General features: G+C 43.6%; 1 protein-coding gene across 1 annotated transcript in view; it reads right to left on the bottom strand.

Moving 5' to 3' along the window:
- EML1 (EMAP like 1) overlaps window positions 1-25,460 on the bottom strand; it is a 119,089-nt gene extending 93,629 nt beyond the window's left edge. Inside the window, exon 1 of the mRNA XM_090141601.1 lies at window positions 25,239-25,460. Within this exon, the coding sequence (XP_089997727.1) occupies window positions 25,239-25,266 (28 nt within the window). The 5' untranslated portion in view covers window positions 25,267-25,460. The remainder of the gene's footprint in view (window positions 1-25,238) is intronic.
- Between the last annotated feature and the right edge of the window lie 1,359 nt (window positions 25,461-26,819).

Below are 26,819 nucleotides of genomic sequence, written 5' to 3'. Positions count from 1 at the left end.
TAATATTATTTTGGCTAGTCTCAACTAGGGAGGCTTTGCCTGCTTCCAGAGAAGATTTAGGATCGGAACAACCAGCATCATTTGGTGGGAGGACTTTTAGACCTGACAGGTGGCCATCTCATCTCTGTGTTAGAGGGGAATTATGACTCTCTTACAAACAAAACGCACCGCTTGGTTTGCGCTGCTTGCTTACTGTAACTCAGACTGAAGCAGAGGTCCAGTCTGGCAGGCAGTTTTGGGTTCACGAAAAACCTGAAGTTACTCAGCTGTGCTTTCCTCACAATCAGTCACTATGGCAATGGGAAAATATTGTGAGGTATAGGAATGATGGGAATATGACTCAGAGAGTACAGAACATTCGAAAACATAACTCTCAGCAGGCACAGGGTAGGCTTTTCAAAAATAGGCACAAACAGAGGATGACCATTTGGTACAGCTGTGTTTTGTGGGGAGCATAAAGGAGTCACTGTGCTGTGCAGCTCCATCCCCTGCATGATCAGGGAAGCAGCAGCAGAGGAAGCTGAGTCTCTGTAATGTGCTTCTGCTCCCTTCCCCAGTGAGACAGAGCTGGGCAGGCGCGGTCAGGTCAGCATGGTCTTCTGCCTCCCTTCCACTGGAAAAGGACTCCTTCCTACTGCGAGGACACTGAGGCTGAATCCCATATGGATGCTTACTTCTCAGCTCCCACAGAGTTGGGATTTGGGTCAGATACAGACAGGAGCCACAAGACAGGAGAGAGCATGTTGCTCCCTACAGAGCATCACACAGTGAATGCACACCTGCAGCCTGGCTAGCCCAGTGCTAGTGGGATTGAAGTGACAGTGGGCATTTATAAGATAGCTTGTCCTCAGCACAATTGTATCTCCAGTTTTGCTGCTTAGTCCCTGGTAGATTGAATATATATATATACGTATATATCTTCACTAACTGCAGGCGTAAGAATTATATATGCTTTTTTTCCTTGTGTAAATAAATTCTACCTCCTACAGCTAATGATGATTGCATGGCCTCTCTTATTGCCAGCTGTTCTCTGAATCCTTTGTGCTTTTGGCCCCAGTAGTACTCTGAAGTAGTTAGCTCTACAGATCAATTATGAGTTATGTAAAAGCTTTTCTTTTAATCAAACTGATGTTCTTTTACCTCACTTAACGTCTCTGAGAAGTGCCAGGCTAACCTTCTCTTTTTTTCTTTTTTTTTCCACATTCCTCTCAAGCTTCCCCTTCTGTCTACCCAAATTGCTCCACCTTTTACATCCTGAAGGATGTGAGAGCTGCCTATTCTGTGGGCTTGGGGACCTATTGAGTTTGGATGCTGTCCTACAAACTTTCCTTCCCAACCTGCAAGCTGCCGCTTCCTAATGAGAAATGCAGACCGTGGACTCTTTGATCCTGCATCCCTGAGCTTTGCTGTGAGGTACAACAGAGCCCTGAGGCATCAGCATGGTGATTCCCTTAAATACATTGGCCATCAGCATTGTTGCTCAGCGACATGAAGCTGTGTAACACTGCTGGCTTCATTAAACTTTAAAAATATTTTCCCTTGCCAACTCAAATAAATAATTATGATGATGATTTCAGTGTATATTTAAAGTGTCCAGTGGAATTCCAGTAATTAGGTAAAACAGTCTTTATATATCTAGAATTAAGAAGAAATAACTAGTAACATCTGTAAAATAAAATGCATAAGTGAAAAATATCTCCACATACACAGCAATGTGTAAATCATTCAAAGAAGCTGTAACACATTAACGTCAAAACCCTGTAATTATCTCCTACTGAACACACTGTACTTTTTTTTTTGCAAATATCATTAAATCTTATTGCATAATTTCCTTTTAGAAAAAAACACAACAATCAACCCTTCAACTTTATTATACATATTTGCTAATATAGCCAATTGAACACATTAAGTATGCATTAATGGTGAAGTAGAGATTTCAACATATATATTTTTCTGCCTGAGTAATGTTGCCTGGGGTTATTATAAGGGAATGGGTTGTAAAATTCAAGTGTACTTTTTATCGTCTAGTTGATGGATTGCTTGTTATTCACCTCCAGCATGAGTCTGCACTATAATAAATTGCTGCAATCCTTATCTGCAGATTCTTTTCTATTATCTGTGTGAAGTCCCGATTTTATCTAATTGGTGACATTACCAGAACATTTTTCTGCAAACGCAGGAGCCAAACGCAATTGCTGCTTTAATCTGTAAGAGGCACATTTCAGTGTGTTTCTCTGAGCAGAAGGGAGAGAACCTGAGCTAGGAAGCTTTGGAGATCTCCCACCTAAGTGGCTGCCAAAATAAACATGTGCGGAGATAGAGGGATTAATCCTGTAATCCTGACTTAAGCAAAACTCCTGCTATCTTCAGTGAGATTCGCACTGAGGAACAGCTGTGGAAACTGGCCTGAACAAAGTAGAACTGCAAAAGGCCAAGTCCTGCCCCTGTGTGTGCACGAGTGAATCCTTAAAACTTGAAGGGTGACACCCTGGGCCCAGGATAATCAGCACATAAATTCCCACCCAGCAGGATTATGCCAAGACATCACTCAGAATAAACACTAGGCATGTCTGCACCCCATGGGGAAAATGTTTCTATCCAAGATTCACTGAGAGGCAAGAGAACAAGCACAAACTGAAACTAACATTCAGAAATAAAATGTGCATTTTATTTAAAAGCATCATCCATTTTAACAAATCCTAGCAGCACTTGAAACATTTATATTCTCTGAACTCAGGGTTATTGCCCGTGTTTTCCAGCTGGAAGAGAAAATCCACATGCATAGGTGAGTAATTTTCCACAGCCCACACAGCGAGTGATGAGTATCATGGGGACAAATTAATCTCGGGTATAAATCCATAAAGATTAATGGAGCTCTAACGGAGATTAATCTGGCCCATCATCTCTAAGGATGGCAAAACCAATTAGGCCATGTCATTAATCTTCCGGTTAGCTCAGGGTTGTTTCTTAGGCAATTCTGTGAAAAACGGCAAGAGAACAGAATTGACTGAAGGAGCCACTAAAACAGGAGAATTGGCTATTACTTGGCAATGGGAGCCTGAAATAAGTGACTGCAGCTCTCGTGACCATTGGCCTCCTCCCTCTGGATCCCATCCCAACAGGAATGTGCCTTATTGGAATCATTTGTTTGAGGACTGAACGGACAGTCAGCCTAGACTTCAGACATCCATTGGTTTTGTGTCTTTGGTAAGGGCAAGGCTTTCATGAAACTGATTTGGAGTCAAATGTATTTACTATGGCCCTGTAATAATAATTTTCCTGGTCCTTGGAAAATATGAAATGATTAATGATTCATAGATCAAGCAGCACTTGAAAGATTCATAAACTTTAAAATTCCCTAGTTTGACCAGACAAAATGTAAACTATCTCATTAGAAATAATTATTAAGTATTGCAACTTGAAATAGTAAAAACTGGTTAACAGACAGAGAATTATCTTTCTTCAATTTGGCTCAGAAATTTTGTTTTAGAGAACAATTAGTATGACAAAAGTTTTCTGTTAAAAGGTAATGAACAGATATAACAAATGCAGACAAAGCAAGGATGCACTGAGCAAAACTATGGCTTCCAGAGGACTGTTAATGGGATTCATAGAAAATGAACGTCTGTGACATTGGTAAGGTCCAGTCTGGGGGGCACTGAATTGGGGAATTTGTGCCCCAAAATCATGTGCATTACCTAATAGGCATGATAAAATTGTTCCACTGTGGTTTTGAAAGTAAATCTTGTCAACAGTGAGACCATTAAAACCTTACTGCATAGAAGGCTGCAATCAAAGTGGAATGTGTAGCAGATTTTTCAGTTACTGGGAGAGAAAGTATTCTAGCTGTAACAGAGGTCTTCCCATCAGAATCAGAGTTTCATGGCCAAGATCTTGTAACATCAGTGAAATGATTTAAATTCTAGAAGAGGGTGTTCTTTGATGAATTAACCCTTCTCTCCTTATTTTATGTGATGGAGGAGTTGAAGGCAGGTGGCTCACGTAGGCTGACAGTGTGGCCCCATTCACTAGGGGGGACGTAGATGTGCACCCCTGGACAGGAGCCCAAACCCAAACTTTGCAGTGCAGGGTTTTCCAGCTTGCACTCCCAAACTGGCTGAGCCCTATTAGTAGCTTAATGAAATGCTGTTGGATTAAACTATTAACAAAGGATGCTAAAAAGTGACATGGAGCAAGTGTAAGACTATAATGTATGCCAGAAACTTGAATTCTAAAAGTGTCACTTGAGTGCAAAAGATGCAATAGGATAGGAAGGTTAGTGATAGTGCTGGGACAGCAGCAGAAATACAATAGTGGTACTTCTACATACGAGTACTCATCAGCCTAGAAACTGTGATGTGGATTTCATAAGCCAAAAATAGTAAATAAATGTACCAGGGAGTGTTCCTACATGGTATTATCTGTGCTTTAGAAGGACAACGAAAACAACAGGAAATGTGGTTTAGAAAAACAGTCAAGTTAGGCCCGTAATATATAAAAAGATAAAAGAAAGTCAGTTTTAGTATCTTACTTTGGCACATGGATCTAAGGAAATATTCTGAGAAATGCTCCAACACAAGACTGTTTCCAGGCTATAAAACAAAAACGTTTCTCACTGCTCATTTCTGACAACCATACTCAGCCATTAGAGAAAAAATGATAAAAAATTATGCTTCCCTTAGCAATTTCCTGTTATACTAAACACTATAATTTCCAGGCAAAAAAAGAAAATTCTGATCCCTCCTGAATATAGAAAGCTTTATTTCAGCTACCTTAATATGAGTTTTCCTTGTAAACAGTAGATCAGGCTTATCACTACTGATTTGGGCAAATGGGTGGTGCTGTAGTGAGTAGCCTCATAAAAATACCTGACCTTCAAATCCAAGTCAATCCCCACCAACACTTACAATAGCCTCTCTAGTTCATATATCTTCATTGTCCTACTTAAAATATGCATTTCAGAAATAATTTATGAGGGAAGACATGAATTTATAGTAATTGCTGCTCTACACGTCCCGTTGCCCTAAAGCTGCAGGAACTTGGGGAACAGCAAGAAAAGCAGTGGTGGTGAAGCCCAGGCTTTGTTCTGCCCATGATACTTCAGCTGTTCACTGATCATCTGATTGTTAAAGGGGCTGTTGATTTCACCAGCAATCAGCTCTAGCTGTGTGCTTTAAAACCAGCTTAACAGGCATCCTGAAATGCACATAGCCATGGACAATCTCTTTGTCATCTAGTTTGGATACATTTGATGCTATTCAGAGGTTTGCTGAGTTCTTTTTACTAGACTGCAAACACAATAATGGATGTATTTATTCAGTGTGTTGTGTACTTGGTGCACTTTTAGCACTGCATATGGGAGAGGTTAGCTCACCTCACTGGAGGCTTGTCCTACACTCAGACTCTATGCAAGTGTCTTTACGGTCACTTTCACATTTTACCTCATATTTACACCAAATTAGGAACAGATCAGCTCCTCACTTTGTCCATTATAAGAAGTGGGAACTCCAACTGTGGTGCAGTTTGCCATTTTCAGAGGTTACAACCCACCAACCTGCTGTCATCCTACAATGCTCAGTGGCACCCTGGAGGATGGTACAGGTCCAAAGCATTGGCACAGACATGCCTTGCATCTCCCCATCACAGCAACACTTCCAGCCCTGCCTTACAGGGAAGAGGTGCAGCAACAAATGCCTGAGGAGATAAACAGGACCCCTCCTGCAAAAACAGAATATATGTCCCAGCAAGCTGAGTTGAAAAAATCCCTTCATTCTGAGCACAGAGCTGTCAAAGGGGTAAATACAAAGGTGAGATAGACCTTAAGATCTGAAGTACATCTCCCAGAGTCAGTGTCCAAGAGCATAAGCAGCTGCTTAATCTGATTTTAGAAGATAGAAAAACATTTGAGGCTGACACGGCCAGGGGCAAGAGGGAGGGGGAGGGGGCGGGGAGTGAAGATCAACATGCAGTAAAAGCCAGAGAAGTGTGCAGCACCCACAGGACTCAATGCCAATACCAAAATACACGCAGGATGAACCCAGAGTGGCTCCCTTCACAGCTTTTGTATCCACCCAGGGCCATGTCCCCCCCCTCTCAAGTGTCTGGCACACTGGGGGTTCCCTTCCCACATATGCTGGGCAACTGGGATTCCAGCAGTATGATTAAAAGTAATAGCCATCTGTTCTGAATCAAAAGGAGCCCATGAGGATGGGTTTGTTCCTCATTCAATCTATTAGGCATCATGGGCATCACACGGACCAAAAACACTTCAAACTCAATTTCTATCACGGAGAAAAAATCCACTTTCAACAAGCACTGGCATTCAGCCTCCTAGTGGGATACTTTCAGATGGTATCAGAGACCTCACTGTACTTCTATCTTTCTAGCAGCCCCTGGATGTCTGCCACAGCCCTACACTTGGCTTGCACCATGGTTCCATGACAGCTATCCTCCATCTTCACCCTGTTCCATGAGAGCAAAGAACACATTTGCAAAGCTCCTTCTGACCAAAGCAGCCAGCTCCAACTGCATCTTACCTAACTGAGCTGTCTAAGCTGCTCCCATACAACAAATTGTGCAACGTATGACACAGCAACAGGGCTGTCAGAGGAACTTTTTGTACCTGTTTTTGCTCTGCAAAGTCTAGGCTTGAAACATACATGATTCAAATGATACTATTTGCTGCTGTGATACCAATTGCCAGCCTGAGGCAGCTTTCTGAATGGCTGCTGAAGGCATTTGGCAGCGCACAGGAAGAACCAAAAGCACCTCCCAGGACCACACTGCAGACCCCAAAGCCAACACCATGTGCAAGCAGCAGCCCTGGGCACTGCTAGAAGAGGAAATTTGGGGTTCTGGGGAAGTCTGTGTAGAAATGAAATGCATTCTTCTATTTAAAATCTGTTTTTGTTTTTGGAGTATGCGCCACGCTGTGTAACGCAGCAGAAAGACAATACAGCTATTTAATCTGCATGGATTAATGCCGGCTGGAGCTCCAATCCTGGATTTTCTTGGCTAGATCTCTAGATGGAGATTTCTTTTATTAGCTGATGAGTAACACAAAAAGAAGGCCTGAAAGCCTCCTACTTGGGAAAATTAAGCGAATTGAAAATCGGGCATTTGATTACATATCTTGTTTTTCTCCTTACTGAAGGAAAGTAGTTATTTATAATCTCAAGCTGGTAAGCAACAAATCCCTTCTTATTAAAGTAAGTTAAACCATTAATGGCATTACAGTTGGTTTAGTTGTGTTTTTGTGTTACTGCCACCTGTCTGCATTCCAGATTGCACTGAAGCAAAAGGAAAGCCATTTTCTAAATTCACACTAAAACAATCACTGTGAATGCATTACACCTAAAAGAAATAAGTCAATGAGTTCAGATCTCAGTATTAAATCAGAAAGATTTTTTTCTTGCCACAGGCATATTTAAAGTAGGACAATACAGAAACAGATGTTATCCTACGATATCACACCCAGACCACAGAAAACATCATTACAGTAACCCTATCTACTTACTGCTTAACACCAAGGCACCATCACACTTAAGGAAAATTAATTACTCAGTAGATGGAGGTAAGATCCCAGCTGTTATAAAACACAAAGTAATCCTCACGTCACTGGCAATGTGGAGTAATGAAAGAAATGAGCAACCTGCACAGAAGTCTGGTGCTCCGCTGTGCTCTGCCGGGGCCGGCTCCTCGGGGATGGACTTCATGTTCCGCAGAGGGGGCCCTGGGGGGCTGTGGTTGGGACCCAGAGGGCTCTGCATGGGAGGCAGCTGGTGCCTTATCTTCGTTTTATTTATGTGAAGGTTACAATGGCAGCAGACAGCGATGCATAGACACTAAATTAATTAAGCTGTTTTTAAGCCACGGCATTAAGGTGATGTCATAAGAACCCGCTTAGGACGGCAAGGTCACTGGAGAGGGATAGTGCATACCCAGTAATAAAACTATCTGTGGTTTGAAGGGCTTGTGTTGGATGTGCCAAACCACTTGTACCACAAAATGGACACCACCTGGAAGAGTACTTTTTCTATCTACCGAACTATCCAGCAACATGCACAGTTTAAACAGGAGAAGACCTGATAAATCTGATTCAGCTGTGAGAAGCATGTTACTTATGCTCAGGGACGTAGAAATAGATACCTAAGAACTAGATATAGAATTGTAGAATCATTAAGGTTGGAAAAGACCACTAAGTTAATCTAGTCCAACCCCAACCCATCTCCACACCCCTCAGAGCCACATCTCCATAGTTCTTGAACACCTCCCTGAGCAGCCTGTGCCAATACCTCACTATTCTTTCTAAGAATAGTTTTTTCCTTATACCTAACCTGAGCTTCCCCTGGTGCAACTTAAGTCCATTACCTCTCATCCTATCACTGTTACTTGGGAGAATAGGCTGCCCTCCATCTCCCTACAACCTCCTTTCAGGATACCTTCCCTTAGACTCCTCCTCTCCAGACTAAACAATTCCAGTTTAGTTATATCTTTGGGAACACAAAGAACTGGGATAATATCTTGCTGCAAGATAACATAGGTAATTTAGTTTAGTCCAGACTGAGTTTGTGTTTGCATAGAAGCAGGTTCAGACAGAAACTTGTTGGAGGAAAATCTGTTCAGCTTTCACTTTGGATTGACTTGGGGTTGTTGCGTTGTCATTTTGCATTGATAATGCGATTGGGTTGTGCAACTCAGCATGGGATTTCTTCTCTATTTCCTAAGTAACTGGTTTTGCAGAAATCAGTAACAGCAACAATTGGTTTTTATATTCGTCATAGCTGTACAAAATATCTATTCTAGGGAGGATCCAGCAGAAATAAAGCATATGGTAATGTCATGCAAACTCTTAACAATACTATTGCCTCATTGTGAAATATTTTTACTAGGAAATGTTGTGCATTTGAATTGCAGCCACAATCTTCTCATAAAGAAGCCTTTTCTGCAGCTCGTACAGAGTAAGGACAAGCTGTGTCTTCAGCATTAATGGAATCAGCTTCAGTGAGTAATGCTTTGTGTATCTGAAGGCTGTGATCTCGTAAATGTGGTAAAAGGATGGCAGTGTTGGTTTTTCTAAGCAGCCGGTTCCACATGAGGTGAAGTGAGTCACAGCATTTGAGCTGGATGGGAAGCGCTCAGAAAGGAGTTTTTGTTCCCAGTCTCCAGCCTCTAACAGCCAGTGAGATCGTCCCAGCCATCCACTTATTGGCATCAGCATCAGTGAGGCTGTGTGTGAGCAATGCCTAGGAGTATAAGATAAGGTCACACAAGGAGACTTAAATCAGCTTAAAATGACCACAGTGGAACCCCACCACTGTCTCCCATAAAGAAATGCTCCAGGCAGCTGGAGACATAGATGGGGATCAATTTGTCACCAGGAGCTTTGCAGTAACAGCAATTTATCCCTGTCTGCAATACCCGCACAAACAACTGAGGAGAAACATTTCTATTCCCTGCATGGCAGCCTATTGCCCCTGGTAGCTTTTACTTGTAATTGCGGCAAGAATAACAGCCCGAGGGCTTTATGCTGATCTGCTGGATTTGATCATCACCTCTCAATTTACAACCTCTGCGTCCCCACCACAAGATGAGCACTGCTGGGATTCCATAGAAGCTTACAGAACAAGCTTTCACACCAGGATTTGAACGTAAGATCTGCTTGATAATCATGCAAAACCAGAAGGCAGCTGGAAGGGCTCAGCTCCACTCTTTGTGCCATGGAGCAGATTTTGTGCGATCTGTGTGTGACGGAGTGGTGTTAGGGGCAATGAGCTGCACCAGGCCTGGTCCCAGGCACCATGTGCTGGAGAGTGGCTGTGCTCAGAATTGTTACATCTTGCAGTATCTCAGCATTTCTGAGTGCCCGGAGCTGTGCTTCAATGGTGCATAAAAGCACTTTTCATTCAAGGTGAATAATCATCAAAGTGATAGAGAAAATTGTTAAGCGTTGTTACTGGAGACATCCTTGCTTTTCTTATATAACTGTTAATGCAATGCTGTCTCAAATCATGTAGGTTTTACAGCCCATTACTTCCAAACACTGATGATAATGATAAAAACAAATATTGTGTTACCCATTGGTTTCCATCACTGGAATTACTGGATTACGTTGTGAACTCTAACGCTGAAGGCAGATTTTGCCCAGAGCAATAACTGGAGTATCAGAAGATGCAATACTTGTTCCTATGGAGGAGCTGGAAAGAAGCACAGGAGCAAGGGTACAGCAGTACTACAGGAGGTGAGCACCCCCATCCTCCCCACTCTCACCCCCCTGAGGACATATGCTGGGAGAATGAACTACCATACGTATGTATATGTGGGCACCTTTGCCCAGCCAAGACAAGGGCACTTGGAGCAATTCCAGCATCGCCCCTTTTGGATATTTCAGGGGCTTATATGCAGTGCTTCTTGGGGTAAAAGCCAAAAGACACTAGAAACAGCCAGTTATGCTCTCAGTGATTCATTTGCTGGTGTGGAGTGCCCATAAGGGCCTCTATCTAAACAGTCTGTTCTCTGGCTCAGTATCATCCATACCAGCTTGTGTATGTCTCTCCAGCCTTACTCAGTCTGTTCTCCTATGGGTTACAGCTTCTTTAGCTAAACGTATTAGGACACTCTCTCTCCCTTCATAGCAGCAAGACTCAAGCATAACTTCTTCCTGCTCTAGAAATTTTATGAGCAAATTACAGCTATTAATACTCTTGGAGTATACAGCATTTTAAAAACAAAAACACAACAAAACAAAAAAATAAGAAATAGTCTCTTTCTCAAGCTGGCTTTGTTACAAAAGAAACAAGTGTGTGTCAAACTTCATTGGCAGACATCTTTGCATCGCTCTAATTTATGCAAGTAATAAATAATTGTACCAAATGTCTTCCCAAGGTACATCTAATTCCATGAAAGAAGCCTTCATGTGATTTAACTCCCCATCCCAAAAAAATGCATACTCAGTGCGCTGCCCAGGACTTCAATCACAATGCTGTAAACTGCTGTGATGTAATGTGATGGAAAGAGCAGCAATGAGAGCTGAGAAGCAAGCTCCCAGGCTGCAGCAAGGGAGGATTTGCTCAAACACAAAAGCCATAGGCATGGAAATAAAGGAAAGAAACTTCTTACCTCGAGAAGGCCTCAGATAGACAGGGATCTCCAGCAAAACATCCTTAAATGGAGACAGGATCCACCCCTTCTTATCACTCAGGTGAACTGCATATACCTGGGCTCCCCTGGGCTGTTCCTGCCTTCCCACCAGGTGCTCCATGACTGATTTGGGCCATGATTTAGCATTTCCACTACACGTGGATTGGGAGAAAATGAAACTGGGGCTTCTGGTAGTACCAGTGTCCATTTATGAATGTATAACTCATCTTGTTGAGAGGCATTATGACTCTGAAATGGGCAGCTTGGGAGGCTGCAGCAGTACTGTATTGAGAGAACAGACAGCAGCTTTCACCTCTCTTGTACAAAAGTAAAAGCTAAGGCCATGGAGCAGGGATAGACCAGTGGCACCAACACTAGAAACACCTTCCATAGCCCCCAATAGGATCTCATGTTAGATATTTTTCCCCTTTAGAAGAAGGACTCCGTGGTAACTAATAGAATAAAAATGTTTTTAATTTTTGTGGTTAAGGGTCATTTTGGAAAGTCTTTAGGGTTTGCTCGAATGACTGAGGAATGATAATGAAGTCCTTTGGGTACAGAATGCATGGCTGGTCTTCTCAGTTCAGACAAGCCACGTAGTCAAATTCTTTGCCTTTTTTTTGTTTCTTTGTAGCAAAACAGTATTTTATTGATATACTCATAAATATTATTTGGCAGCCTCCTTTCTTTCCTCTGCAGACACAGTCTGTGTTATGAAATGCCCTTGCCTCTGACAAGGCTTGTGATTTCTGTAGCAGATCTGCACACAATACTGAGCACGCTTATTGGAGCAAAACAGGAGATGCCAGCCTATTTGTTTTCTCATTTGTAAAAGTTTCCCCAAACACTTTGCTTTCCAACAGAACATTCACAAACCATACTGTACATGCTCAGACTGCACACAACTCATTAACAAGGCAACATCAGGGAACTTTTGATGTATCCATGTTTTCTCTCATGAGTTGTACGTACACATTTCCAAGCTCACAGAGAAAAACTGCTGGCTCCCAGCAGCCAAAAATCACAGCACGGCTATGTGCTGCTGCTCCCCCGAATGAGTAAGCAGCTGAAAATAATCTCTCTTGCATTTTCTTTGGCAGCCAGGGTTACAGAGAGTATTTATCCCCCTTTCTATATTTTCTGTGACCAACTAGTTCAAGATCACAGCTAGCATAACTGGAACACAGACCTTAGTTTTTAAGTTGTTGCTGGCTTCATCTCAGAGGGAACAGCTTTGAGACATCACTGAGTTCACCCACGAGATACTCTGCTCTCTTCTTCACAGCACTGGATTCTACATCAAGTGTTTCTCTTCTTATGTAATCTGATCCTATCTCTCTTCTGCTCTTAATGCTCCTTATTATCAGCCAAGGCATTAATCTCCAGCCTGTGTCCTAAATACATTCCTGGAGAGGCAGTGGAAGTAGGTATCAATCCTGTTTTCCAGTTCAATCACCGCATGCCATAAAGATTACATTTGTGCGAGACACTACAAGACTAAGACACACAAGACACAAGCATGTTTGGATCAAAGAATTTAGAAGAAAAATAATAGATGAGAACTTGAGGTTTTAGGAATGAGAACTTAACACAGTAAGTAAATCCAAGCTAAGCTCACTGAAATCCAGGAAAAAATTTGAACATGTAATGAGGCAGACTCATGGTGAATGTTTTCAGACAGGGTAGCAAACTAGCTCTGTGCATCGAGCAAGTGGTGATTTCTGCTCCTGGCAGTGGCAGACAGCACTGCTTGGGAATAGCAGGGTGGACACTTGGGGTCTGTAAGAAGCACTCTGGGAATGATTTCCACATGCCTGGGCAGCAGGCTGCCCTCTGGAGTGCATTAGGGTGAAAGGACATATGCCAGGAAAAGAAAAAAAAGCAACTCAGTTGGGGCCAGCAACTCAAATAGGAAAGAACAAGACTAGAAAATGTCCATGCATTGGACCATTAAACCTTAACTGTTAAATGCTGCAGAATGGGCCCCTAATAGACAGGTAACTTTATTTCTCAGGTCCCCAAGATGAACTCTCTAAGCCCTGATTTCTGAACCTCGTGTGACAATTTTAATGTTTAGAGTAAATGAAAATCCTCTGATTCCTGGCACTTTTTTGCAGTAGTTCTTCACAAAGATGAAAGCGATTGGGTGCATTATTATGCAGTTGTTAAGCCAATAAGCAAACTTCATAGGCACCATTATTTTCTCCCTTTCCAGAATGAATAAATAAATAAACAAATAAACCTATAGCAGCCCTATAACAGCAAACTGTTTTTTCCAGCTATCAAGCACAGAGAGCACACGGGACAGAAGCACTGATGTCGACCATGCAGGCACACTGAGAAGGGCTGGAGCCTGGCAGAGGACCAAGCCTCTCCCTGCATGGGCACACAACAGTGCTGGGGAAAAGGGAAGATGCTGAGGGGCCAGCACTGATTTCTGCACTGCTTCCTAAATGCTGCTCTACTGGTCTTCTCACAAGATCCCAGCACAGAGCCCACTCCAGCAGTAGTGTGCCTAGCTCCTATCTTTTAGACAAAGCAGTGCAGGACGCAGTTCTCTGCAGCATAGCAGAGGCAGCTGCTAGTTGTAGTGGCCTCCTGATTCTTTTTAACAGAAAGAAGGAGACAGGTGACCAAACCATACATGCAAGTGGTAGTAGGATGCTGGAAAGTAGCCCTTAGCCACTATGTCCCTTTATAACCTGAAAGTTCAGATCCCCACTGCGAGAGGATTTGGGTCCTCTCAGGCTGTGGTAGGATAACACAACCGCAATCTCCATTCCACCAGCACCCAGGTGTCTGTGGGTGCACAAGTAGAAAGTTGGGCATGTGGGTCTTGAACTGGCCAGTGCATAGGAAACCCAGTGCTTATGAGGTTTGAGATTCAGATACCCAAACCTCTGCTCCCCCTGGGAGTCACAAGAGCCCTTTGGGCTTTAGCAGCCCTTGTTTCACTTACAAACAAGGACCTCAGGTTGAATTCCAGCCAAGAACTGAGGTCCGGACTGTTGCTGGGGCTAGCTGGGCTAGACTGTTGCTGAATGGAACAATCTCAAAAATAGGTCTTTCCCATTCATTGTGCATATTTTATATCAAAGCCAGGTCTCAAATAAATAAAAATAATAATAAAAGAAAGGATTGGATTCATTAGCTATTAATACTATTCATAGTTAGTATTTCTACAATAGCATTTGCATGCATGAATCTTCAGATACCAATGAAAATGTATCCTTCCTTCACATACCTTACAAGTTAATTGACATGCAATGTGGCTTGTCAAGGGATGGCAAACAAAAGAGCTGGGAGGAAGAGGATTTACTCGGAATAAGCTGATAGCTACAAATGATTCTGAATCATATTGGAATTAAGTGCCTTAGTGCCATTAATGCCACTGGCACTGCTGCTAGCCCTGACACTGGTGAGGCGCTTATTCTAAGAGTCTCTTGATTTCTCAGTGGTTAATTTTCTGTATCTTTTCTTTTTCTTATTTGTTCTTCAGAGCCCATCAGAGCAAAAAAACTGATGTCTGAAAGGATCTAATTGTGGCTATGGTTAGGTTATGATAGGCAGGAGGTGGAGGAACAAAAGAGGAAGGGACAGAAAATATATCTTGTAATGAGACTGATCCACTAAGATTTGCCAATTATAATAAATATGAGATCGTACAGAAGCTTCTAATGAGCTTATATAAAGCATTTTAAAAGGGCACTGTCAGGCTAAACACTGTGTTTAAATATATAAATTTCCTTAATAATTCTAGATTAGAGCAGAATGAAACCTGGATACCCAATTAAATCCGCACCCTTTATATTACGGTCTGATCTGTATTTCACACAACAGTCACCAAAACCAGACAGGATTTTACTCTGCTCCTTCTTGGCTGCAGCACACCGACATCCTAGGAAGGAGGACGGGACATGGATGCTCTGTGAAAGCTGGAAATGCAGCTATAACAACACAGCATGGACACATTGCTGTGTCCTTGCTTGTCCAAGTTTTGGGATCCTGGGATTGTATTTCTGGGGCTTGTGTGAAGGTATCTCACTGGACGCACCTCTGGCGTTTGCATCAAGGTATGTCAGCAGAACGTCAGAGATGCAGCTCCAACAGAACCAGTTCAGGGGCCTCCCAGTGCCCTGGGTTGCACCATATACCTTCATCCACAACTTCATTTTCTTGTTTTAGCACACGACTTAAATGTTTCCATGTTTAGATTACAGGCCATTCAAAGCCAAGTTTAAATCCAGGGCAGTGGCTACGCTGAGTTTAACCGAAACTGAAGGAAGGAGCTTATGGAAAATTCTCCACAAAGAAGTTTTGTAAATAGTGGTTTGATACTATGGTGATCAGTCCTTAGAAGCACCAACTCCGTTTTTCTCTCTACTCAATTCCTTGGTTTTCCTCCAACGCACAGATTTTAGTTGGCCTACACAGCAGTGCCAATTGTGCATGTTTATGCATTAACAACCGCCAGTGAAGACATACAGAGCAGCGGTGCTGGATCTGCTTCCCATTTGAGCCTCTGCTAGGAAGCGTGGGAGGGGGCAGAATGCCTTTACCTCTGGGAGCACTGTGGTTTCAGTAAATCAAAAAGCATGATCCAGATCTGAGAAGGGTGAGAGTGCAATGAGGAGGTATCTGTTCATATACTGACTGGCTTATATTCACTGCCATTCAGAAACACCGTAAGAACAGGCTGCAGATCCTCTCCTCTGCTGTTCATCTTTTCTCTCTCATTGCACCCTGCAGCTCACCTTCCCAGCAGGCTGAGCCCCAGAGGGGCCTCAGTGCTGCCTGCTGTAAGAGGAGCTGGAGCAGGGCTGTGTGTGACAGGGTACCTGATCCCAAAAGCCAGGAGCTCCAAGCCATGGTCACCACAGGTTTTTTCTGGTAGGTGCAGCCTTGCTCTAGTATTTGAAGCATCCAAGTGTATCCATTGCCACTCATAAAAAAGACACGACTGTTAATTTAGTGGATTGCTGCATTTGCTGTCCTGTGCTATCTAGCAAACTCTCCTCCAATCCAGGGTGGAAAGGTCTTCAGCCTCTTTTATAATATAGAACTGGAGAAAATAAATTCTTCAGAATAAACCGCAATCTCTCCAACAGAAACAAGCAGCAGCACTTAGAGGGATTACTGTCTCCACATATCATTATCAGGGGGAAGGACAAACACAATGCTCTAGAAGCTTTGAAAACATCTCAGACTACTTAGGGAATTTACCACACAAACCTAAACGTTTGAAAACTTACTTTTTCTTAGCCATGCATTTCCCAAATGAGTATGAAAAAAAATTTATCTCTGAAACAACTCGAGTGAATGCAGGGAAGAACAGAGGACATTGTTTTGCCCCCCTCCCCTTCCCAGAGTGATGCAATATCTCTTAAAACCAGCAGGGGGGAAAAATAACATGCAATATAACAAGGACGAAAGTTCACTCTGATTTCCTCAGTTTCCGAGCCTGATGGAAATCTGTGTTTGCTGTATACTGCATTCTCACGGCCCAGCAGATTGAGTGATGGACTTTTTTTTTTCTGTTCACCTCTCTTTCTAATCTTTTCTATAAGCAGTGCAGCTGTACTTCTGAATCCATGTTTAAATGGGGTGGAAATAAGTCTTAATGAGATTGTCCTGCCCTATTACCTTAAGTAGTATGCCTCAAATGAACCCTGCTACAGGCTGTAATTCCCCTCAGAGACATAAGTAAGTGGCTTATATTTCACTATTGTGGTTTGGGTCATCACCAGATACTTGGTAGAATTCTGTCTTTATTGCAAAAGAATTACAGAAACCAGTTTTTATTAAAGATGTGAAATCAGATGATGATATTTTCCTCAAAAAAGCACTAAGAAATTTCTCCTGATCTCTTCTTCAAGCAGAAAATGACCTTTGCATGCCCACTTCATGAAGGCACGGTCACAAAAACTTTGCTCCCATAAATTCTAATGACTGGTATCCCTACCCCGTATCTGGATAAAAACAAAGGTGCTTTCCAAGACTTGCTACTGGATGGGGCAAGGAAGGCGGCAGCAGACATTCATGGATGGAAGGACCACAAGGAAGGGCCAGAGAGATCTCAGTCTGAGTGTCCCTAATGAGCAACACACCTCAGCAGGGACACTCTTGCGAACTGCAAGTGCAGCTGAAGGTAGAAGATTTTGGGACACTATTATCTGTCCAAGCTAATATATAAGAAAAAAAAAGATGGCCCTAATTCTTTGGAAACCAACAGCAGTGTCCTTGCAGGCACAGGCTTAGCCCCTGGTAGCATCTGCCTAAAGTACTACTCAGGTAGCTCTCTGTGTCCATAATTCCTGGGCAATGTTTCATTGCACGATATATTTTGGGAGGTAAAAACACAAAGGAATTTTGCTTCTGGAGGTGTGTAATACCATCACTGAATTTTTGTTGTGTTTCCACCAAGAGCACGTAACGTTTCAGGAAGTAGCAGGAATAAATGAGTCTTCCTATTCCCAGTCCTCTCAGCTGTGCAGTAAATGGGATTTTTAGATCACATTGTGCCCACAGCAGTCAGTGGGTAACCCACAAAATGAAGGTCCACGGAAGAAATCTCTCCTCCCCATCTAAACTTAGTATAAAATTCAGGGAAGGCAGCCAAAATTCACCAGTATCCAGAGAATTTAGAGAAGGAAAATGTCTAGGAAATATCTCAGTTCTGCTAAGTGGCTTTTGGAAAATGATGGAAGCATAAGTAAGAATTAGCAGTTAGCCTCCAGCTCCAAGCAGAGGGCTGTCAACCCAGCTCAGAGAAGCATTATTCATCCTGACAATTTTTCACACCGTTTTGATACCTGACTAACATACAGAAATTGATGGATGTGAAAATCTCCTTGGTCTCATGTTAACCATAGAGACAAGATCTAGAGTTCAGCTGAAGCAAGGAGCAACTGCTCCAAGAGGAACAAGGACAATCTGTAGAGGTGTACCAGGCATGCGTTGGCCCCCAGCCTGTGCAAAGCTCTGCAGTGAGTAGCAGCAGGAGAATCTGGTCTCCATTTGCTGGCTCCTTGCTTCAAACAACCCCAAATGCCAGTCAGGTTCATTCCCAAGAAAACACATACTCTGAATTACACAAAAAAAAAAACATCTGCCTGGATGGGTTGGACTGCTCTGGGGTGGACCTTCAGATCAACTCATTAATTTGTTCTGTTGCTTCCAGTTCTCCTCTGTCCCTGCATAAGGCTTAATTCCACAAGTCAGATCATCAATTGAGCAATTGCCTCAGAACAAGGAAATCTTTAAAGATTTGGCACTTACCTAGAGCAGCCCAGCTGCTGAACTTCATTAGGGAAAAGAATCGAACACTAATCGTGCACTCAACTTTGAGACACATTTTTGAGTGAGGAAGTAAAACTAACACACAAAAATTGGCTATTTCTGAGCTTACATCTACCCCTTGGACAAAATGAGATGTTTAGCTTCAAGGGACCTGAGGAATGAGGCTCTCATAGAAGGGGCACTCGTCGCACCTTAACCAGAAAGTGTCATCAGTCACATTCCAGTGGTAGTATCTTTACTGGGTATATGGGAGAAACCACCAGAGTGAGCAGGAAGTAGGAAAGTAGAGAAAAAGGACTGTTCAGCTACTTTATGCACAAGGAGGCTCCCCCAAAAGTCTAAAGAAACCAAGTAATTGCAGAGAGGAGTTTGCTGAGAAAACAACTGCTTTTCTAGTGAAAAGCTGAGAGCAGATTGAATGCTTTCCCTAGATATTTTCAATTTTTTCATTAAATGACTCCAAACAAAAAGTGTCTAAAAAGGCAGTTTTTGTTAGAGAAATATCATTCTCTGGGCTACACATGCAAGCACTGTGTGCCTCAGACTGCCATACCTGTTCCAGATATTGCACATTCTCCGACTCTTTTCCATGTGATGCTTTTCCCTATGACTTAGATGTTTAAAAAACAGAACAAAATATCTATAAAAAAAAAAAAAAAACCCACTCCAGTGACAGAAGACATCCTATTTGTCACTGAATGGGTGAGAATGGATGGTGCATAGACATCCTGCTGGTCCTCAAAAGCTCATGACCCAAGAAACCTGACTTCAGGAAAAAAAAATAACAAAACTTAAGGCTCACGAGAAACATCAAAGGCTTGGCAGCACTACAATGAATCATACATTTTAAGCGAAATTTCCCAGTGAAATTGCTTCAATTTCATCAATGTACTGTCTGTTTTCAAACAGCTATGCCTAAATATACCACTTGGAATCTATGATAGATGCAGGAAATAATCATTTCCTTCTCGAAACCCTTTCCAGATGGGACCCATATGCCTGCAGTACAAACACATTGCAATCTCATGCCTACGTCAGATGTGTGTGAAAGGGGCAGCTGACTCTTGTAGCAAGAGGACTGACTCGGTTATGGGGAACAGGAGCTGCAGAAAATGACAAGGTTGGTGTCCCAGGGACAAACTGCTTATGCCTCAGCCTCTGGTGCGTGAGGAGATCAGTACAGTTAGTAAAGCACCAAGTTACTATCACAAATTGAGAAAGTATATTTACTATTACAGATCTAGTTATGAGGTGATAGAAGTTTTTATATTTTATGACTAATCTGATCCCAGAAAGCTGTTTATTGTAAGACCACAGCTTCACCTGTTGGAAATACTAAAGGATGCAATTCCAGGACAATCAAGGACAATTTCAGGCTAGATCAGATTGAAAAGAATTACCAGGAACTGGATTGCATCTGCTCTCACCACAGAGTTCCTCTGGAAGGGAGAAACATTGCCCCACAGAGCAGCTACAGAAGCCAAGATTTTCTCAAGTGGTCACAGCAGAGCCTTCCTCATCTCCTGGTACTGGACCAGGGATCATGGGCATGATTTACAGACATGCCCAGCTCTCACAGCTGCAAATGAGGACTGAATATATGCAGTATTATGCTGTGGTTCAGCATCTTGAGTTATGGACACACATCAGACAGAACTAGTTTTGGTTTAATCTTGCTAAGCCTCAGTGCCTCATATATAAACTCTGATTAATACCACACACGGTGGTGACTTATGCTAAGTCATATTTGGGAATGTTTCAGTGGGAGAAGTATGAAACATCGAGTGAGTTGGAATGAAGTACAAATACAAATACATCTCCCTCAGCAATCATGCCGGGACAAAACACGAGTAATGCAGAGCTCTTCCCACACAGCACAGGAGCCCAGAACTCCTGCAAGGAAATGAACCTGGGCTCCATCAGCAGGTCCCCAACCAGTGCCTGGCAAGCATCAGGAGCCCATTCCTCTCTCCCAACATTTCTCTCCCATTTCACAAAAGCAAGGAATCTGGGGGACCTCATCATTCTTTTAGATAAGTTTCAGCTGAAGGATTTAAGGGAATCCTGAATTCTGCTAATTTAACTGTGGGAACAATCAGTGGGTAGTGAGAGAACTGATCATAGACAGCAAAGAAAGAAATGACAGGGGACAGAGGTGACTAAAGAGGTAAATGAGAGACTAGGAACTCACTGAGTCAGTGCAGGGGTAAAGTGGCATTTTGTTTGGAGCCTGAATTGCAGAAGGAGGGAAATGTGTCCCACCCTCTAAATTAATGCCCACAAAGCAGCTCTGCAGCAAGGGAAGGTCCCAGACAGCAAGAAGCGTTAAAGGCAGTTATGGCTCCTAAATACCAATGGCTTAGCACAGACTATGCTGCAAATGCTGCGGATGTTGTGGGACATTGCGGGGAGGTAGAGAAAAACATATCCTTTGGTTTTTGTGTCTTCAGTTCCTGTAAATGTCACAGGCTAGGACTGTCATGAAGCACCCTATAGCCTCCTTCTTCAGCACCACCCTCCTCAGAAAACAGATGGGAAGGGATAGGAAAACCTCACTTGCTCTTCCAGATATTATTTCAATACATTTCCACAAACTTAGACTTCTGAAAATAGTGTTAATGTCTCTACTAGCTGCAATACCTTCTGCCTGGAGCCCAAAAATGCACAGCACACATGGTGTGGAGATCTCACCCACCACATTTAAATAGGGATGCATGAGGAGCCGTGCTGCATAGCTCTGTACAGCTGTGTGCTGTGCTGGAGCTGAGCCAAGCCCACATTGAGAGCAAGCTTGGCTGCAGCAGAGAGCAGACTGCTCTTCTCTTTGGTTTTGACAACAAAGAGTCAGATCTGTGGTCTGTGGCACTTCACACAAGCGAAATGGAGCTGCTGTCAGCCCTTTGACCCCTTCCTTTTCACAGCACATCAGAATAACTGCACAGGCTTGGGAGTCCTCAGGTTGCCCCCAAACCAAAAAGCACTTTTTCTTTCTATCTCTTTCCCCAACAAAAGATCTGAGAATACGGATGAGGAACTGCAGCTGGGTCACTGCAGCCTCACTGCTTTGAAATCAGAGAGTTTGCACATCGCGAGCCCAGCTTGGCAGGGAGCAGCTGCATGCAGGGATTGGGCTTTAGTAGGCCATGAAACAGGGGATGCTGCCCAAGTGGGATAACTCCTGACCAATCCTTGTTGCATTTGACATTTGGAATCATGGGGCTGTCTCAAAATGCCTCACTTGCAGAGAGCAATTCCCAGAGGCTGTGCAGGGATAGAGCAGAGCAGGCGCACTGCTGAGCTCAGCGAGCTCGCCATGACACTGCAGAATGGGCCTGAGGCTCAGGAAACCTACATTCCTGCAAGGCTCTGGGATATCCTGATTCTGCAAACAGCAATTTTAGCAAATTGGCTTCAGTCTCTCTTAAAGGCATGTTTGAAACATGTAATTTTAGCTTTGAAAGGAAGTATTTAGCTAAAGAGTCAGGAACATGCTTCAGTTGAAAGGTCTTATTTCCTCCTCTATTGACACGAAGCCAACAAAAGTTTAGGAGGAATTTGAAGGGAATTCGGTCAGATTTTCATGCCACCTGCCACAGAACAAGCTGACTCAGTTCTGCTTCTTTGCTTTTCTGCCCTGTTTTTGGGTATAACAGAGAAAGTACGTGCATAAGAGATCCCTGGTAATCTAAGAGCCACCCCCTCTCCAGCGACAGACTCTTCATCTCTCGGGGCTGAATACCTTGTGTTTCTGTAGCAGTGATGTTATCCACAAAAATTCAGCCACACCACTTAGAACCGGTCTGTGGCTGACACAGCCTAGAGGGGCAAATAGAGGAAGAGGCACTTTAAGAACCTTTGCGTGACTTCAGAGGTTTTTCTGAAGTCAAAAGGATCGTGTTAAGAACCAGAACCTTCGTGACTCATATATTCCTAATCAAAATGCTGGGTGCATGAAAAGCTCTTCAGTCACACAGAGATTGAGCTGCGGCTCCTTACAAGAGGGAAATAATGCACATGAGGGGAAGCACTTAAATAATTGATGTTCTTTTCTTTTATCTGTGTGTAGGAATGGCAGAAAAATCTATGTACCTAGTGCTAATGGACGGCATCAGAATGTCAATAATCAGTAATGAGATAGAAATAGGAGTGCCATTGTCCTGAGGTGGCTGATGTTTCTTTCTGCTTTATCTACCCATGTTACAACAGGAAACTGATAGTGTAAGTTTTAGGTTTCTGCTCACCAATAGATCACTTTGATAGTAACACTCACAAATGCCTTTTTTGGTAGGAATTCAGACCAAAATGACTCACTTGCTTACATTTAACCTGCAATCTGACAGCTAGGATTTTGTGTCTCCTGTGCTACATTCAGAAGATCGTTTTAATCAGAGGTTCAGTTTCCATTCCAAATCAGTGCTGCAATCAAACATAAACCAGGGATTGAAAACCCCACTGCCTTTACCCTGAAAGCTGCATTATCACTCACGGTCTAGAAGTGGGGTATTTGTATAGAGTAAAGCTTCTCATTGAATAATTACTGGTACGAATATTGAGACATTCGTATCCAGCTATTTAATTCAAAGATTTTGAAAGATTTTAATTCAAAGATTGTATTGAGAGTTCCCTCAGACAGCAACCCAGAGGGAGCAATTACGCAGCTGTTCTTACTACATTCCTGTGTAGGCTGACAGCACTGTAAAAATCCTGGCATGTATTTACTGTAACTACAACCTCCAGTTCTTGAGGCTGTTCGTTAGGCATACCCTTTGCAGAGGGGCTGGCAAGGCAGTCTTAGACTTGACACTAATACCGTGCTTTGGCTAAACTTATTTATAGTTGCGTGCATATGCACACTCGCTTGCATGTAGCTGTCCAGGTTGTTGTAAACAGGCCTCGAGATCCCAGCCACATTGCAGTGATCATTACATTTACCACTACAACAGTTCCTTGCAGCTGTGCTGCCTGGCCAAATTCAGAAATAAAGGTACAGCACCAGTTTCACAATGATCATTAGATTCAGCAAAGTGGCATTTTTGTATGGCTGAATGCTAACATTATTTTAGAAAGTTTATTGCTGATTTTCTTGCAACACTTTTTATGGATTTCCTACTGCCAAAGTTTTAAACTCTGAAATAGCTTGTAAAGGAGAGATGACTGCAAAGGGAATTTCTTGATTTCAGAGTACGTTGCAGAATCATAGAACCATAGAATCATTAGGGTTGGAAAGCACCACTAAGATCACCTACTCCACCCCAAACCCATCTCACCATGCCCACCAGCCATGTCCTTCAGTGCCGGATCTGCACAGTTCTTGAACACCTGGAGGAATGTGACTGCCACACCTCCTTGAGCAGCCTATGCCGGTGCATTACCACTCATTACCCAAGCTTAATCTCCCCTGGGGCAACTTTAGGTTATCACCTCTGCTCCTAAGGAACAAGAAGGGCCACCAGCCTGCCTCTAGTGCTGAATGGGGCTAGGAGGATGGCTGGGAGAAAGGAGAAACAAACCAAATATTTCCCCTACTGTATCAGGGCCCTTCTGAGCTGCAACTACATTTCACATCCCTGCTGGCTTTGTCTCTGCAGCAAGCTACTCCTGCACGTACCAGCACTTTCCTGAAGGCGACCTCCTGGGCCCCCATTGGCAAAGGTAACTGAGACATCCTACACACCGCATGCTTTACGTGCTCAATATCAGTTTCATCATTAATATCAGATGCCAAATATTGTGATGGCTGAAATATCCCACCCACAACTCAGTGTGCTTCACAAGCAAATAGGCTAGGCCCTAATTCAGAGCTAGCTGTACCAATGAAAGGAAGCCTTGCTGGTGCACACAGCAGCCCCTTGAGAAGATGAGCAAGGAAAACCCATCCTCCTCCCTCTTGCCTTTAGACAGTGGCAGGAGCTGTGTGAGGACACAGGAGATTGTGCATGGCGCAGCTCACTCTGCAGTGCATACATAATTTATGCTTTTCCAGTTGCGCATTTCTGGACTTGGGACTGTTTGTGCAAAATGGAAGCTAAGATGAAAGAAAACCAACACCACTGTCACAGCCACCTTCTGTGTTTAAGCCACCTAATTTCTGACACATGACCTCCACAAGTAACGTGAAGCACCAGTACTGTGCTATATGCATGTATATAAATGTATACAACATACATGAAACGATAAACATTTTCCACGGCACAAGAACAAAAAAGAAAACATAAGATATTTCCAACTCTATTAAGCTGCCTTGGCAGAGCACAGCACTAGCATTATGACAAGAGTTTCCTGCCATGCAGGCAGCACAGTGAGTGATTACAAGACATCTCAAAGTTAAAAAAAATCAGCTGAGAAGCCTACTTTGTTCCAACCTGCTCTCACTCAGAATTTTGACATATACAACCCCAGGTACAGTAACAGACAGGCAGAACACGCCAGGCCCTTATTTTGAAAACAAGGCACACTTCTATTTTCCCTCAGCACACAAACCACTTCCATTTATCTACCCGTGCCATTGGTGCGGGTTTATCAGCGCGTCCCCACGACCTGTCCTACAGGACCTGTCCCCAGATGCTCCCACGTGGGCCGGAGGTGGCTTGTGCCCACACCGTCACCCGAGGATAGCATTTGGACCAGCAACCCTCACCACTCTGCCCAACCTCTTCCTCACCCTGCACCTTTTGGCAGTGCCTGAGCCCTGCACCAGGGCTTCTCCTTGCCCAGCAGCAAAGGGCTGGCGTGGGGCTCTGCAACCCGAGACCACGAGCCGGCCAGCGGGACGCTGCAGTAAATATAAATCTGGCTCTTACCCACAGGCAGTCCCTCGCAGTCAGACATCGTGCGAGAAGCTCTCCTCGCCAGGGGCTTGGGAAAACACGGCAAGCAAACAGCAGCGCGGGTCCTTCTCCTGGAGGAGGCGGGGGTGGAAAATATCTCACGATTTACAGCCACCCAGATCTTCCACGGTACGGCTACCCACCCAGAGAGCTGCAGCAACAGTCCCGTCTCTGCCTTCTCATTATGGGATGTAAAGATAAGAATGTGCTTTTGTGCCAAAAGAGTGTGCTATTGGTGGATAAATTTGTTGTCATCCCTCCCCTTCACGGAGTTTCCTCTTTAATGTCACAGAGGCACATTACCCGGGCTGAAAGGCCATGGAATATTTATGAAACAGCTTTTAAGAGCTGAGCCGCAGATTCGTGCCGGAGGACAGGACTGAGGCTGTGCAGGAGCAGCACTGCAGGCACAGCCATGGGTCAGAGCTGGGACAGGGCAGAGCTGGAGTAGCACAGCTGGATATGGGGCCAGGAATAAACCTGCTTGTTTTATACTTCAGAGTCTGGGAAGCAGCACTTGTGACACTGCTGTCCCACAGCATGCATTTTGCAGTGGCAATGCTCTGGGGGGTAGAATGTTCTGTTACTTTTCGTGACCACTGCTCACTTAAAACACACAGCTTTAATGAAGCATTTCATGGTTTCCTTTAAAGCATGACTTCTTAATCTTCAGGAATGTTTTCATGGAATTTGCTCTATATAAAATTCCTAGATCTTTCAGGCATGTCCAGTCAGTAGTGAGGATCCATGTAGACTACACCCTATGTTACTTAATACTGTGTCACAAATGTTTGTGTGTGGGGTGCAGAACTGGAGATCGATTGCTGAAGGGGATCAGAGCCCTTCGGGGTGCACTGGAAGGTGCTCTCAGAGCCCATGGCACAGCCACCTGGGCAATTTGCTGCTGGAGCCTGGGAGACATCTCATTTCAAAGTGCTCCCAAGGAAAAAATAAAAGGCTTCACATACATGAAGTGCACTAAGTATATGCTCAGCATCTCTGATAGAGCTGGGCTGGTTTCATTCAGGTTCTTTCCTCTGAGTACTCAGCAGCACAGTTAGCCATGGGTAGCTTGAGTCTAGGATAGCAGGCAGCAACCCAGAATATCCCCAAAATGATGCTTCATTTTCCCTACACAAGGTCTGCCAAGAGGCTCCTGGTGCTCTCTGTCCAGCACTGTGTGTGATGGCTGGTGCAGTTTTGCTGGCATGAAGTCTGCAGGCATCCTTCTGCCACAAACAACCATTGGAAGAGACTGTTTCCATGTGTGTTCATGCAGCAGCCTAGAGATATTCTTCAAAGCATCAACTCCAGAGAGAAAATACCACATCCACAGCCTGTGCCCTTCTCCCCATATAAGAAGAGCAGGGCATTGCATCCATCCTTCCCCTTCACATACTCCCCATTCTTCTGCCACCTTTAAGGAATTACTCCTGATCTGGGAGATACAGAGTCAAGGAGGAATCTGTTCTCATCCTCTGTACATATCAGGGAAGAGCAGAGGGCTTACACCAGAACAGAGAGCCCTTTTCTCCCTACACAGTTCCAGTACAG

The sequence above is a fragment of the Phasianus colchicus genome, chromosome 5 (genome assembly GCF_987193195.1).
Source record: "Phasianus colchicus chromosome 5, bPhaCol1.hap1.1, whole genome shotgun sequence".
In the NCBI taxonomy this organism is placed as follows: Eukaryota; Metazoa; Chordata; class Aves; order Galliformes; family Phasianidae; genus Phasianus; species Phasianus colchicus.
Note: the sequence above shows the minus strand (reverse complement) of the source record. Positions and strands in the feature narration are given on the sequence as shown.